This window comes from Ammodytes marinus (assembly GCF_949987685.1).
Source record: "Ammodytes marinus genome assembly, chromosome: 16".
Classification (NCBI taxonomy): Eukaryota; Metazoa; Chordata; class Actinopteri; order Uranoscopiformes; family Ammodytidae; genus Ammodytes; species Ammodytes marinus.
The window spans coordinates 8,192,722-8,209,383 of NC_137220.1; the positions used below are offsets into that span (position 1 = coordinate 8,192,722).

General features: G+C 40.5%; 2 protein-coding genes across 3 annotated transcripts; one reads left to right on the forward strand and one right to left on the reverse strand.

Moving 5' to 3' along the window:
* Positions 1-235: 235 nt before the first annotated feature.
* On the reverse strand, positions 236-3,560 carry praf2 (PRA1 domain family, member 2; the record flags this gene model as incomplete). Its single annotated transcript, XM_080044381.1, has 3 exons — positions 236-1,646; positions 2,086-2,303; positions 3,382-3,560. 3 exons carry the CDS (start codon positions 3,558-3,560, stop codon positions 1,507-1,509), a joined length of 537 nt encoding a protein of 178 aa, XP_079900507.1. The 3' UTR covers positions 236-1,506.
* A 519-nt stretch (positions 3,561-4,079) lies between these two features.
* copz2 (COPI coat complex subunit zeta 2) lies at positions 4,080-14,916 on the forward strand. 2 transcript variants are annotated; one of them, XM_080044160.1, is made up of 10 exons: positions 4,080-4,214; positions 8,012-8,080; positions 8,803-8,887; positions 9,696-9,787; positions 10,245-10,300; positions 10,831-10,908; positions 11,129-11,180; positions 11,568-11,606; positions 12,589-12,621; positions 13,429-14,916. In XM_080044160.1, the coding sequence occupies exons 1-10, from the start codon at positions 4,197-4,199 to the stop codon at positions 13,474-13,476; spliced, it is 570 nt and encodes a 189-aa protein (XP_079900286.1). In that variant the 5' UTR covers positions 4,080-4,196; the 3' UTR covers positions 13,477-14,916. The 2 variants fall into 2 exon arrangements, with proteins under 2 accessions (XP_079900286.1, XP_079900287.1); XM_080044161.1 differs by lacking the exon at positions 12,589-12,621.
* The last annotated feature ends 1,746 nt before the right edge of the window (positions 14,917-16,662 follow it).

Consider the following 16,662-nt stretch of genomic DNA (forward strand, 5'->3'; position numbering starts at 1 on the left):
AACTGTTAGAAACTCATGTGTTTTTTAAGCTTTTCATGGGTTTTTATGTGAAATCTTCACTTGGAAAGTAGCCTGTCTAGAAGGCGAACTACAGCTATAACACATAGTATGAGTTGCAAAAAAAAAGAACAATATTCCCTGTGAAATGCAATGTAGTAAAAGTATACAGCAGAATAAAATAAAAAGCAAAGTAGGCTACAATTAAAACAGTCAATTCACACAACAGAAATGCACTTTTTATTTATTTACAAAATACTGTTTTAAATAAATGTAATAAACAAAGCAAAGACATAGTCGTTGAATTAAACTTCATTCAGCTGAATGGAAGGCAACACTGAACATTTAGAGTCTTCACCTGTAAAATGAGTTAAATATGCAACTTCAGCAAATGCTTATTATGACTTTCAAAGTAGGCCAAAATGTCTTTCTTTCTTGTCAGATCTAAGGGTGTTTCTTGTGTTTAGTGAGGCAGGGCCATTACAAACAGTCCACAATATGATTCAAACAGAAGAGTATCAGGGGCACAAGAGACACAATTTTGACACAATTTCGTTTCATTATGTACTAAGAGAATACAGTTATTTCAAAATAAAGTAGTAATACATTTTTTTTAATAAGACAAAATACAATGTCGAAAATTAAACTCAACCGTTCCAGACTTCTGCAAAGTTGGATCCCGTCGCCCTAACACTCTTCTGTAAATAGATTAACAATCAGGATTGCACACATACAAATAAAAGCCGTCCGCCTCTGCAACTTGATCAAATGCTTTGGACAGAATGTTACATTAATTATATTTCAAGAATACTGTAAAAGGTTATGACGATAAAAGATAAGCGAGTTATACAATATCTTATAAAGTTGTTACTCAGAATATTCCAAGAATAAACTTTTAGACGTTTAGAGTAACTAAATGTTTCACTTATTAGGTCAGTCAGCTTTAGCATGTCACATGAGAGATGTGTGGATGGCATTACATTATTCTCTTTACTATTTTTTTTTAAAGGTGTTGATGTGTAACACAGATCAATGTTTAGATAAAAGTGTGTAGGAAGGTTACAAGTACAACTCATTAAGACATCCGGAGTGCAAGGTGATCACGGGTGCACAACTTTGCCACTCTTTCCTGTTGAGGCTGAACGTGAATATGGCCATGTGGCTACAACACTGCACACTCACACAGTGTATTGTGCAAAACAAAAATATATATCATGTCCAAGTTAAGTGAAAGAAAATACTGTGTGTGCTTAAAGTGCAACGTTTGGCTTAAGAAAGAAAAAAGCAGATTCCATCTATTGTTCCTTATGATGATTTCTATTGGACCACAGAATGACTATCTTCATTCACTGCTTACTTCAGATCAGTTCTTATTATCAAACCAGAGCAACTCTTTTCTTCCCGACTCTTTCTGTCTACTTCATTTCCCCCCTATAATCTTCACTTAGCCCTGCAGATCTTCTCCCATGTCCCTGTGCAGACCCCCCCCCCCCCCCTGCCCTGCCTTGCTCAGGACCCAGCCTCCTGCTCCTGCCCCAGGGCCTCCAGCAGCAGACCCATGGGCGTCCTCTTCAGACCGATGCTCTCCAGTTTGTTCTCCAGCTTGTTCTTCAGGCTGCGCAGCCTCACCGACGCGTGGACCAGAACCACTGGGAAAGGAGACACAGACACAGGGGGGATGTGAAGTCAATAAACCATGACCCTCGTCCCTCAAAGTGAGAGACCATGCTCTTGAATAAAAATATGGAAATAACTGCATAGTGAGTCAGCTAAAAACTATAATAAGATGGATCTCTCTAAAAGACTTTAATACATGGAAACCAAAGCTGTCTGTATGGCTGGACAATAACAACTTAAGGGAAGTAAGGAAATATGAGACATGGGTCTTGAGTTTTTGAGACATGTTTGAAAGGACTTGTAGTCTGAAATATAAAGTAGATTCCAGTTTGGTGAAGAGAATCTTCTGACCAATCTTATATGCTAGCTGGGCTGGTGCCCTTAAATAGTGTCTTTAGGCAAGGGGGCAAACTTAGTCTCATGTATTGGTGGGCTAGCATGTGTGTGTGTGCGTGTGTGTTCCTGTCTCACTCAGTATAGGGAAGGCTATCCCAAAGAGAAACACAGCCACGCCTCCCAGCACCGTTAAGAAGAGGTAGCTGGCCAATAGGATGGCCAACACAGCGATGGACGGGTGGTTTCTGCGGAAGCGGCGAATGGGGGCTCGGTTCTCAGCAGCCCAGACAAAGGCCAGGAACAACAGGCTGACCACCATCGCCCCCACCAACAGCTGCCAGGGCTGGACATACCTGAAAGAGAAGAGGCATTCACTGACACACAGGGAAGGTAGGGAATACCTGAGGACAAGTACAGCTTTAAAGGGCAATGCTTGGGTGGAAGAGGTGGTTGGCTGGTTGCTGGCCATGTTCTGTATTTTTCTTATAAGATATCTCACCCGGAAAAAGATTTAGAGAATGTTATGCTCTAACCCCCTATCTCACTGGGCTGTGACTGTAGGGCGGTTTAGTTGATATGGATGAAAATGAAACTGGTTCAAGCCTGTGACCGGTAATACTGGAAACCGACCCAAGCCTATTAGCAGGGAGTGTTTGTGGAGACAGTTTAGGTCGTTCCATGGGAGAAGACAATCAGAAAAATATTCAATAATGGCAGTTAATTTCCTGTTAGCACATCGATAAACTTACCGTTTCTGCCATCAAACTGAAAGAGGATGTTCAACTTTTTTTACTCTTCAGCTCGCTTTCTGGAGCAATCCCAAAGTGTCATCTTAGATATTGGAAAGATACAATGTGTCTGACTGCTCCACTTCCTCAGATATCTGACCTGGCCTCCCAGTCACACTGAGATTAATGATGGCTATTGTTGCTGCCTGTCTCCATGGTAACAGACTATAAGACCTGTTGCACGAAGCACCTTAAGCGATTCTGTGCAACTCTCTACAGTCAGACCCTTAACTAAGGAGAAATTAAACCTTAAGTGCAGGAGGAAACTTAAGGTGATGTGTGCAAAAACCCTGCTATCACGGTCTGATCAGGGACAGAGGAGAGAGAGCTGTGGAGGAGACAGCACTCATCATTACACTGAATCTCATCTTCTTTACTTCATTCAAACTGAGTGTGAGCCATGGTGGAGCTGCTGGTAGCAACAAGTCACACACTGGAAAGCAGAAGAATCAAACACGTTCACAGTGTTTACTGTGCGTAAAGTGTGTAAGCTACACTGAGAGAGAGGGAGAGACATAGAGATATAGAGAGGGAAAGAGAGAGAGAAAGGGAGAGATGGAGGGAGAGGGAGAGAGAAACAGAGAGAGAGAGAAAAAAACAGAGAAAGAGAAGGGGGAGGGCACGTCAGAATAGCGACACGTACCCCACTGCAAGCAGGAGGCCTAGCGCAGACAGGAAGTAGTTGCTCTGGTAGTAGAGCAGGTTGTTGATGATGCGGTTGTTCCAGCGGTCCAGGTCCCGCACATCAGGCACGGCGAAGCGGGCCGAGCTCAGGAGGAAGTCATCCAGGCTGCGGAGGGGTGGCGGCTGCACGCCCGCCATCTTTCCCAAACGAAATAAACTCGGTTTCCCGAAGTGCAGCGGACGCAAAGGGGGTGTGTGTCTCCCTCGCTCAGTTTCAGACGAGGAGCGTGCGCGAGCATCGAGAATGCGCTCTCGGTCCCGAGAGGGAATGAGGGAACATGAAATATAGTAGGCAGGCTATTAATAGGCCTACATTATCTCATAATAATACTCAAAGTAATTTGTGTGTATAGTCTACTTTACTGCATTTATATTCATATTGAATGGAGCATTTCTGCTTTTTGCCTTTGGAGTTATCCTGTTATGCCTATAGTCTATCATTGGGAAATGGAGTTTTCTTTTGTAATAGGCCTCGTTTGCGTGCCCTCGAAAGATTTGTATGTTCCCCTGGTCCAAGAACAGTTATTGTTCTGGTCCAGTTTAGGGCATTGCTGTTTAAAGTGCCCTACTTTAAGTGACTAATCATAGACTTTTATTGTGAATGGCCAGAGTGCGGTTGCCAGGAGCGCGCTTTTTGCTCCTGCGCTTCTATCCGGACTGCTGCGGGAGCGCGCCCGGCGGCTCCAAAAGAAAAAAAGAAAAGAGCGATCTGTCGGTGTGACAGCTCAGCGCTGTCCACGTCAACACACCGAGCGGAGCGAGCACGGAGCTGCGATGGACTCCTCGTTTCTGGTGAGCCGGGGGACAGACGCCTTTTAGTCCGGGGTGAAGGGGGGAGAGACGCTCGGCTGTTTAGGGACTGTTTTCCTACTGTTTGGATTATCATGCGGTACATTTGTTGCATTATGACAGTTTCGGTGGTGGGCAACAGTGGAAAGATATGACTAGAGAGTGAGGGGTGGGGGGGGGGAAGCATATATGCTACTAAATGTTCATTATTCTGACACAGGCTTTATTTCTTGTTAACTTAATGAACGCGAGTGTGGTCCTGACTGTGGCCGTCATGTTGTGTGGCTGTGGAGGCGCAGGCCTGCTCACAGCGCACTGTCTCACTGTTCTTCTGCATGCGTGTACAGAGAGGACATAGTGTATGTGCTGTGACCGTGACGGTGTTAGTGATAACTTGTGAGCGTGTTAAGTTAACTCCATTACAATGGCCTTCCTGAGCCGCAGCTCTGACCCATGGATCCACTCGGGAGTCCACACGGCGCAGAGCGCAACAGGACGGTAGACACTAGCCTACTGCACACAGTGTAATAAGCTTCAGTCTGCAGGGAACGGATCATTTCAGAGAGACACGAGCTTATCTGTCTGGGGCAAACCTTATAGGAGAGGGGCTGACTGTGTGGGAGAGAGTGCGCTGGAGTCGAAGCGGGTTTGTGTGCGTCTAAAATGTTTAAATGTCTGCGTGTGTTGGGCATGTGTGCATAGATCGGTTGACGTGTAGAGCAGAGTAGGTGCCACGTCCACTGCTTTCTCTCTCTCTCTCTCTCTCTCTCTCTCTCTCTCTCTCTCTCTCTCTCTCTCTCTCTCTCTCTCTCTCTCTCTCTCTCTCTCTCTCTCTCTCTCTCTCTCTCTCTCTCTCTCTCTCTCTCTCTCTCTCTCTCTCTCTCTCTCTCTCTCTCTCTCTCTCCTGGTTTGCCTTGCACACCATTTATTCACCACTCTCACCCCCACCCCCAACACTTCTTAATATCCTTTCTCCCATTTGCAAATGGCAGTTTAATGTCTCTGTATTTTCCTTTCTTATTTTCTCTTTCAGTGCTGGAAAAAGTAATTAAGTAGATTTACTCAATTACTCTACCCACAGTTATTTACCTACTTGCATTGCTGTTACTTCTACCCTTCCACAGAGGGACATACTCTAGCCTATGTTTTACTCCAAGACACCTGTTAGTTAGTCATTACTTTGCTTTGTAGTATTTCACATACACTACACAACGCACATTAAACTAGCCAACTGATGGCTATGGTGTTTTTTGTATTGGCATGGTATGTAAGTAACCCTCTATATTTGGGTCCGTTGTCCTTGATGCTACTAAGAATCTGATACATTTCAGGAGATCCAACTCGACCAACAACATTCCAATTCAACTTAGTGCATTAATAACAACAATCAAACAATTTAATAGGCATCGTCATACATTGTAACACTATACCGGGCTGTGCTTTGACACTTTAAAAAAATAGTTTTAGAATTTTCCTCCACTTCAAATCAGTTGCACCTCAGCCCTCTATTACAGTAAAATACATATGAATAACAATAATCCAATAGTGGGTATACTACTGCATCTGCATCATGAATACACTGGTAAACTTTGAAGAAGTTACACATTTGTCCTCTCTGAAATTAAAAGTTGAATATAATGACAGCTATATAACTGCACCAATGGTGAATTCAATACATTTAGGGCTTCTGCCTTAGTCTACTTGGTCTGGTATGACCAGTAGCTTATGGCTGCTAACGTTAGCTGATTCTAGCAAAACTTCGGAAAAGTTATATTGTTACTTGAAAATAAAACTTACACTATTTTCATGTATGGGTGACATACATAAAAATGACAAATAAAGTATTGAAATAAGCTAATTTTTTTTAAAGTGTAACTGCAATTAACTATGGAAATTTTGTGATCAGTCGTGATTCTTTTCTCTTATTGTTCTTTTTTTTTTAATCAGCTACACTAGAGGAATCCACAACATGTGTCTTGTTGCTGTAAAGGGTTTGGATCAGTCTTAAATCTTCATCAGACACGAAAACATTTCCGCTAGTGTCACATTGTACACATCTGTTGGAAAGAAAGCCAATGTCAAACTATTCCTTTTATACATTTATCTTGCTCAATTTGCCCTGAAAGAAAAATGCTCTTGCTGTAACGTGCAGAATGCCCTTATTCCTTCTTGCATTAAACCATACGTGCCAAAGTTCGACTTTCATTTGCGTTAAGTCTTTGAGTTAGCTCTAGTCTCTTAAAAAAAATTAATAATTAAATGGCCACTGTTTAAGCAAAGTTTAAATGTCATGTATCGTGTCCATAATGTGGTAAAAACATCTCAAGACAACTGCCAAGTCCTAATTTTCTTTAAATGCTAGCCCTCTCCAGACATCTAAATTGGTGCTCTGGTTTTGTCTGAATCCATGACCTACTTCTGCACATGCACACACAAGAGAAAGTCATTACAATAAACCAAACAGCCCTTTTATTACATTCAAGGCATTAAGTTGTCATGCTGGTTCATTGAGTCAGTATTCTCTTACACTCACATTTGACATTTAAACTTGAATTGAGACTGATTTTGTTGATGGACATGTATTATTTATTACATAAGACTCATTCAAGATCAATTCTTAATACACTATGTTATTTAACAGAGAATGCAAACAGTAGGCTACGCAAAACAGTGGACAATCCCCTATCATTTGCGCAGTCATTCCAAATTATTGGATGTTTGTTTAAATAAGGTAACATTTATTTATTTTGCTTTCTTTCTTTATATAATTACCCTTAACCTTTTGATCACAAAGCCCTGAGTCATGTTAGTGATACGTTGTCCATAACCATCCATCATGCTATGTAAAGAGCCTCTCCCCTCAGGACAGGGCAGAGCCAGGGAGCAGCAGCCGGTTGCACCAGCTGTTTGGAACTTAGCTTGACCGTAGATGTAAACCTGCCAGCTGCTAGCATGCTATTATACAAACCATTTACCATTAACATTATATTATATGAGGATATACCTGACACAACACTTGATCGAAATGTTGTTTCCCAATGCGATATGTACAGGAGAGTTCAACTATACGCCCCAAGTATATTTTTTAAATGTTATAGGTTCTTATGATTTGATCTGATCTTCTGAATTAAGGATTATTTGCAAGTGGATTTTGTAAGTTTCTGGTCTAAGTTCTGTGATACACTTCGACTGTGAATCTATGCTAGTCAGTGCATAACAGAACTTTGTCCCGGCTCTAAAACTCTTCGCAAGGGCAAACGGATGGATGAAAAGGATGAGTGACTCCTCCAAGCACCAGACATCCGTCCGTGGATTTTTTTTTTTGTTAAATCTGATCGGCCCGCCCTGGCCTTTATTTAGCTCAAAAATAGTTGTAAAGAAGTTGATCCAAAATTAGTCCAAGATAGAATTATGTTTTGACATTCATTGACATTTGTGTCTCAGTAACGACTCGAAAAAGACGTCTGTTTTCTCAATCAAATGTCCATATTGCTCAAATGTCAGCAAAGTTGTCTTCTCAGTGTGTGCAGCAGGAGAATGGACAATGCTCGTTTTAGGTCAAACAAACAACATGTGACTGAGCATAGAAACTGATTGGACTGGGGAGCTCATGTGTGGGCAAAGTAAATACTGCAGGTTGTTGCTGGAAAGGCTGGCTGTATTTACAGTAAAGGTAGATTCAAGTCAATGGACAGGTGTGGGAGGCATGGCTTTGACGGCTTGGCCTCTCCTAGATGTTGCCCTGAGGAGACTCAGCCAAGCTGAAATATTTAACATGATCTTTCTGTTTATTATTGCAGGAACCTTCGCTCTACACAGTGAAAGCTGTTTTCATCCTTGACAACGATGGCAACAGACTCCTGTCAAAGGTAGGGCTGAAGGACCCTTACAGGGGATCTTGCATTTTTTAAACTCGATTAATGTGGAGTCGACGATTCTGGAGAATGCTTGTTGTCAAAATCACTTCTATCTTAATCAGTAAAAATATCCTCATGATCCACTACCTGTCCGTATATAGATAGATGGATATTTGGCCTTCAGTCTACATGAAAACAGTGGAAAACAGAGTTTTAGATCACTGACAACGTAGCTTTTAATAAATGCAAATGAGGCACAAGCCACACCTAGTGAGTGACGGCTGCATAGAGCGTTCCTGTTAAGCGAGTAATTAAAAAGACACTCACGGTCTAGACAGGGAGCTTAATTGTTTCCTAGGCGACCTAGCTCTACTGCAGCATTACTATGCCTAGAGGGGGAGAATTGGTACACACAAACATATGAGACCGAATTGGTTTTTTGCTTTTCCATATCCAGTTTCGTTTTACAGCTCGCTCAAGACAACGCTCAATGCGTATGCTAACAACTCTCTTCTATGGTGATTGAGATGACACATTATCGCCACCTACTGGCCTGGCATGATTACATCACTGTTTTGCTTTTAACCTGTTTTATTGTAATGCACACTGACTGACAAATAAGAAAAAAAATCTCCGTCTCTAAATCCTCACTGTGCCATACCTTCTTCCATGTTTGGTAGGAATAGCCCCAAAGGGGATAGAACCCTTAACCATGTCTCATGTGTGTGTTTCAGTACTATGACCGGGAGCTTTACCCCCTCATGAAGGAGCAGCACAACTTTGAGAGGAACGTTTTCAACAAGACGCACAAAGCAGACAGTGAGTTCCTCTTGGATTATCTGGTGTGTCCCTCCCTGTGTATTGTGCTGAAGAACACTCAAACACATCTCCAGTGTCATCTAGTACACACACTGTTCGGTAGTAGCCATCTTGGCCTCAAGCACTTTTTACATTAAGCTGGTTTCCACTATGACCATGAACATAGCAACATGTTTGATCTTCTATTCAGTTTTAAACCATCAGTACACTTTTTTGTTGGCCGTTCAGAGTGAACATGAAGGTGTCATTGATGGTGTGTGTGGAATTGAAGGACAAGTTTAATTTTTGGGGGGTTTCTTCCAGCTGACACCTGAGCCCCCGCCCCCCGGCCTCCTTATCAGCCAGCCAGTGTATTCCTCTTTTTTTTGTTCCAGGCTCCTCCTTCATTCCATCTTTTCTCCTCTTCTTTCTCCCAGGTCATTCTCCCTTTGTCCACTGCTCTTCTCTACTTCCATCTCTCTGTTTCTCTCTCCCTCCACATTCTTCTATTCACTTTCTCTTTCTCCTTTTCCGTCATTCCCTTCTTTCCTTTCACACATAGCTTTTTCTTCTCTCACTCCTTCCCTCAGCCCATCTGCTCCCCTTCCGTTGCTTCCTCTCTTTCTCATTTCTTACCCCGATCCTTTTCTTTATCCTTTTCATCATTTGCTCTGCCACCTTTCATCCTTTTTTTTCATCTAGCCTCACATGATAGAATGAAGCCGGCCATAAATCTGTCATTTTGTATAGGCTGTTCTAAGTTAAACTGAATAGAGGCATTGGTATGAATCAAAGAGAGGTGTTTTTCTCTGTCCCCTTGTCTGTGTAGATGAGATAGCTTTCGTGGAGGGGATGACCATCGTCTACAAGAGCAGCATAGATCTCTTCTTCTACGTCGTGGGAAGTGCTCAGGAAAACGAGGTAGGGTGGATTTAGCTTTTTTTTCTGAGAAAACAAGATTTTGTTTTTATTTTTTACAAAACATGTTTTTTTTTTATCTTTTGAAGTGCATACTGTTTGAGCCATGTAGTGGTTTTTGGTTTTTATAATATCTTAAAGGTTAATTTCTTTTGAATTATGGTTGAAGGTATGATTTATGAAATGGGATCAAATATTATTAAGTTTACTTGGTGCTTTCTGGTCTCGCACCTGGGCAATAGGTTTGTCTAAGATGTCATGCCCTCATATTTCAGAGGAAACAACTATTATAAAGTGAAGATATCAGTGTTTGCAGAATCACAAATGCTAATGTTACTGTTGCTGTTTGAACAAGCAATATCTTAAATGTGTGTGTCACTTTCTGCGTTTGATTCTTGAATATTGCTGAGCTGATGAATGCACCTGTTGCTTTCCTCTCCCTGTTGTTTGTTCTCTCTAGCTGATGCTGATGTCGGTGCTGGGCTGCCTGTTCGAGTCCCTCAGTCAGATACTCAGGTACTTTTCACAAAATGCCTTACAGGACATAACAGTTGAAAGCATTTATGAATTAACATATAGACATCAAGTATATTTAGCAACATAAAACTCAACAAGCAAAAAGGCCCTAATAGGGAAATTTAAAAAAAAAATCTGTCCAGAACACTGCCAGATGAAAAAATGGCAGTCTGTCAGCTCTTGTTAAGTTGCTGGAGTGACAATCCGTCTTTGTCAATTGACGTAAAGCTTGCGATGCCCTCAGTACATTGTGGGTCAAACCGCAATTTGAGGTAACTTGTACAATCCATGGACCAATTATTAGAAGGACACTGAATTGAAAAAATGGCGTTTGGTCCCATTTAGTTCTATGGAGAGCTTCAATTTGAAGCGGTTACTTCCTGGTTGTGGGGCCCATAGAGCATGCTCAGTGTGTTATTTCTTTGAATTGTAATACTGCAGACACGGCATGAAAAGTCGGCGCATCTATTAGTAAACCATTCAGGGGGATCTCGAGTATTATGTGGCTAACTGTTGTGTTTATTTTGAAGGAAAAATTTGGAGCGGAGAAGTTTACTGGACAACATGGATGGAGTGTTCTTGGTTGTGGATGAAATCATTGATGGAGGGTAAGAGACATAATATTTACCACTAATTAGAAGCAAAGGTCAATGTCAATGGGATACTTCTACATCTTTAAGATATAAGCTGACAATTATGTTTAGTGTTGTTTTATCTGTTATTATTTTTTTCATAATATTTGCTAAGTCGAGTAAAGAATCCCAGAAATACTCCCAGCCTTGCTTGTGCTGTACTCACTCTTGATTGATTGTTTTCTCCTGTTACCAGGGTAATTCTGGAGAGTGACCCCCAGCAGGTTCTACAAAAGGTCAACTACAGGGTAAGATGACTGTCAATCATTCCATACTACCAATCATATCTATTGATTGATTGATTTGAATAATTGGAAAATCAATTGGGGATTTTTTTTATTTATTTTTTTGCTTTGATATCGAACAATTTATTTTTCACTTGAACCATGTATCTCGGGCAACACAACGTTTAACTTTTTCCACCTCTGTTATTAACCCCCCACACCTTATCGCATACCCGCGGAAACGCTTGGGAAAAGTTCAGTCTTTTCTGTCCCCCACCTCGGACAGGTCACTGATCTACAGTGTGAAATAGTGTTTGTGCAGATGGAATGGTGTCTGTTACAGTGTGTGCATCAAGTATTCTGCTAGACTGTGTGATTTATCTCTTGTCCTGATGTCTTTTTGTCTTGCAGACGGATGAAAACTCATTATCTGAACAGAGCGTTGCCCAGGTAACCACACACATGCATGTCTATAGCTGGGTATCCATGTCAAAGAAATCCTCCAACTCAGCCAAACGTTTTAGTTTAGTTGTTTTTTGACGATACATTTTCTTTTTAAATTAATACACAAAAAAAATTCCTAACGGATAAATAGAAAATGCAATGGATTGAATTGAAGGATTAAAGTTGTAGTTTGAGTTTATTATTCATCTGTGCCTCTAATTGTACTGTATGTACGAAACAACATGCTCCTTGGCAAGAAAGCAAATAAACGTGTTTCGCCAATCATTCTTGGAGTATTAATTTAAACCCTGTATATCTGGGCTTAAACAGAACGGAGGATGTCTTTAGTTGTACATCAATGCTCAGAGTACAAAATGGAACAAACGGAATGCATCTAAAGGCATCTGGTCAATAGTACGTATATAAACACGCATGATGACAAATGTTGTGGCTCCATATTTGATCTCATCTCTTATCGTGTTATTAACATGTATGCGTTACAGCTGCCTCAATAAACCTAACCCTAACCATTTATCAGAGTGCAGTGCATGAATGGCACAGAGCGGCACAGAGCCCACGGTTCTCCTGACACAATGATTGGCAGTCTCTTAAGTAACACTAACCCTTTAGCTCACAGCGCTATGCTAAGCTAACAGCTAACGTGGCTTCATCTCCTAATAAGCCTTGTGGCAGCACTAATAGGTTCCACAGTGGATAAGTGGATTGATGGACAAATGGATAGTTGGATTAACATGATCTAAAAGGTTGTAGGCTGGATCAGAGAGCTCACCAGCCATGAAATGTTCTGTTTCATTCAGTTACTAGGCCAGAATTGGTCCTGGAGCATTTTATTCCACTCATTCAGTGTGTGTGTGTGTGTGTGTGTGTGTGTGTGTGTGTGTGTGTTAGCATGTGTGTGTGTGTGTGTGTGTGTGTGTGTGTGCTCATGCTCTAAGCTTTTCTTTATCTGTTGCTTTAATCCTAACAGCACATAACAGAGAAACTGGCTCTCACCACTAACGTAAGTCTTTACTAACCTCACACCTGCCCTACAACACTTTCTAATATCTAATATTCTAATATCAAGTCAAAGTTCCTAAGCCTGTTTTTACTGCTTCAGCATGTGCTCACTCTAACCTCTAGTGGTGAAATCATGCTTCTGCATTACTTTGCAAGTTCTGAAAAGGTTTAAATAGAAATTACTGCAGTTGTTTATTACACTTTTTTTATCATCAAAATGAAAATTGTAGAAAAAAAAGTTCAGCCACGCAGTTAAATTATTAAATGGTAAGTAAGTGTGCAAGTACTATCAGCAAGATGTAACTAAAGTATCAAAAGCAATATTCAGAATGCAGAAAAATTGCTTTTTTGTGAGTGTTTTCCTATCGTATCTCATTGGATCTCATTGGATCATTACTGTATGGGGCTGATGCAGGAGACTAACACAGCAGTGGATTTTAACTGATCTCCATGTGCCCCCTGCTGTTCGAAAGAGGAACATCAACCTCACTGTTGAGATGAGTCTGAACATTTGCTCAGTCTGGCCTCTATTGGCTAAACAGTAGTACTGCAGATAATCTAAACATTGAGTTTTTTTTTACCATCAAAATGGCTGTTACAGACTTAAACAATCAAACGGGTTAATATATGGCAAAAAATAACAATAGGTATATTGCATCAAAGCATATGAAGGGCCCTTTTAACGGTAATACATCACCTGTAAACAATATAGGCTATTTATATATACAACATTTTATTTTCCGTTTTGACTTCATTACGTCATGCTACATTCTTTTTCATCTACTATTTTGTTCCGTCTGTTTTCCAGGTCCTGCAGTCGGCCAAGGAGCAGATCAAATGGTCAATACTGAAATGACTTGGAGCAGTCACCTGTAGGAGTGTTAAGAAAGCTCGAGAGAATGTCAGAAGACCCAAAGCTAAAGCTATTGTTTTATATATATATAGTGACAGACTAAAGGGAAGGTGGATACAAGCCTGTTAGACAATCGGCTGCCTTTTATATAGCAGCATGTAGTACGATGTTGGTTTCTACATTTAATGCCATTTTGTTACATTGAGTGTGTGATGTGTAATTATTAATTTATTTGCTTAGAGAGGGATTTTGGTCCAAATTGGTGTGTGAAGAGAGAGTTTATTTAACAGGCAAAGTGGGGGAAAAAGGGTCAGAGCCTCAGGATTCGGCAGTTATCAAACTAATCAATTAAAAAATACTGGAAGCCTTATCAGTGATGTGTTACTGTTACTTTGGTGGAGCAGGATCTTCCACTGTTATCTTCTCCAAACAGAATGAATAACTCTTGGGTTTATTTGTGATATGCACACACATTACACTGTTTTATACGTAAAGATATTTCCCCATCCAAAGTGTAACATATGCTTACAATTTTGGAACACTTTTGAAAAGGTTTTTCCTCCTAATAATTCTCCTATCTGTGAGTTAGTGTGTACGAGCACTCGGCCTTAACATTCTGAACACACTGAGGAGGATATTCTGTCATTTAACAGGAGTGCTGTGAAATGCACACTCGGATATTATTTTTTGCACTGACTTTAATAAAGTGTGTTGTTCTGAATGTGCTCCATAAAGGTGCTCTGAGGAACTTTCAGTTTGTCTTAATTCTAGCACCCCCTTTGGACAAAAATGGTATTGTTTTTACTATGCCTGCTTTAGTTCCAGGGCGAGGGACCCATGACAAAGGCATTAAGAAAAAATATATAAAAATAGCATTGTTTGCACTGATGGTCTCGTTTTCTGTTACATGTCTTTTGTGATCATCAGAGGAAAAATTAGTTTAAGAAATATTTAAAAGTTCCTCGTAGCACCTTTTAAATGAAACAAATGTAAAGAATGCAATGATGCTTGATGACACTAAACAAATGTGGGCACTTATGTTTTAAGAGGCGATATGTTACCATTTTATTTTCTATCTTCACAATAGAACTACCCCCATCCCATGAAGGAAAAAGAATGTCTGCACCTATACTGAATCAAAGGGTACTTATAATAAAGAATATTTTGAAAATAATACATGACTTTGTGGCCAGATTGATAAAGAATCCTTTTTTAAAACTATATTTTCTGAGAATTAACGATGTTATACTAGATTTTAAATATTTTCTTGGTTGAAAAAGAGGAGTAAAAGCCAAAGAGATAACAATTTCTTTTTTTAACATTTGGATGTGGTTGAAAGAAAATGCTATGTTTTCTGATATAGGGGCATTATTCCTGTCAGCCATTTGTGGGATTAATAATAATAAAACTATATATTTGTCCTGGATTCAAATGGACTTCTTATTCCTGAATGCTTTTGTAAATTATTTCATCATCGTCTTCTTCTTGCTTTTTGTGTTTTTAATCTGGCCTCACTCTATAGAAGGATGGTCACAAGACAGCAGTGTCTTTTTGGACTGGTTTGCCCACTTTATCCTGTTCATCCTGTTTCGATTGGGACTTGTTAGCACAATATGGGAACTATCATGGCGCCATCCGGTGGTCTTTCGCTGTCATGGCAAGAACTAATAAAAAGCACAATCAACCTTATCACCATCATCTTAATTATACATTTTTATGTATAAATTCAATTTCTTCTCTTATATCCTTTTAAAATTATATCTTATTCAATATTAAATCACCAGTAGGTTTTAAAGAAAAAAGAAGATATTGCTGATTTTAGATGTGTTGGTTTTCATGAAAACATTTAGCGAACTTTGTCTATTAAGCAAATGATGTAAACAATATCACTTAATCTGAGGGTAATTCTTTCAAATCTAAAGAAGGCCCTATTCTTCCCAGTTTCTTCCCTGCGTTTGCTTCAATCATTTACTACACATGTACACCTGGTGACAGCCGTTTAGGCAGTTAAATACTTTGACATTTTTATTTAATTTTTTATACTTGTAATCGAGTTTGATCACTTTGTAGAGATCTGTTCTCACTTTGAAATTAAAAATCCTTATGTTATTTGTGGATCACCTCTGGCTTCAGACAGTGTCAGCAGCCAATAGAGAGGACAGAACAAGCCCTGCAGAAATATAGAAAAATGGAAAATACAGTCTAAGAAGGGAGGGAGTTCTATGATGTCATGCTTGGCTTTTTCATGATCACCACAACATCTCTCTCACATGGTCTGGCTTTCTGCTCTTTATAAGTTAGCTGACATGGCGTGCTTAAAATGAGTCTGTGTGATGTGGCATTCAATGCTGAGGTGTGTGTGTGTGTGTGTGTGTGTGTGTGTGTGTGTGTGTGTGTGTGTGTGTGTGTGTGTGTGTGCGTGCGTGTGTGCGTGCGTGCGTGCGTGCGTGCGTGCGTGCGTGCGTGCGTGCGTGCGTGTGTGTGTGCTTGTGTGTGCGGGTGCATGTGGAGTCATAACCTAAGTGTAGGAAATGATTTCATATAAAAAATATACTTTTTCTTGTTTCGTGCCTAATTCACCTTACTCTTGCCATGCCACAAGAGCAACTGTCAAGACACCTCCTCTCTTTGTGTTGATGCACTCTGCCACTGACAGTACTTTGGTTCTGGTTTTGATGAAAGACAAATTTTCAGCTAAATGTTCTGTAATGCACTGCTTGCCTTGTTTATATAGTGCACAGGCAGAGCCAGGCTCACTGCCATTGGTTTGGCAGAATTAGCATACAGTGCTGATTGGCCAGGAATTTGACAGTGACAGATTGGCTTGATGGTGATTGGGAGGAGAGAATAGGAAAATGGAAGGCAGAGAGACATAGAGAGAGAGGGCAAGAGAGAGAGAGAGAGAGAGAGAGAGAGAGAGAGAGAGAGAGAGAGAGAGGGAGGGGAGGGGCATATGTTTGTAAAAGTGAGGAAAGCAAAGTGTGTGTTTGTCTGGTTGTGTGTTTGAGGGAGAGAGGATTACCATCATCTACTGCTCCTAAACAAAGCAGGTCATTATTTTGCTGGAGCATAAATAAAGAGTTTGAATTACTGTACTGTTTACTGGCTGCTTGCTGTTTGTTTGATTTTAGGTGAAAAATGATGGAAAATATAAATGATAAAAAAGCAGCCATGGTCACTATAACGACA

What these genes read in the sequence shown, in the direction of transcription:
- copz2 (XM_080044160.1), top strand. An exon ending in GCAACAGACTCCTGTCAAAG is followed by an intron (nt 8,081 to 8,802) that starts GTAGGGCTGAAG and finishes TGTGTGTTTCAG; the next exon opens with TACTATGACCGGGAGCTTTA. An exon ending in AACTGGCTCTCACCACTAAC is followed by an intron (nt 12,622 to 13,428) that starts GTAAGTCTTTAC and finishes TCTGTTTTCCAG; the next exon opens with GTCCTGCAGTCGGCCAAGGA.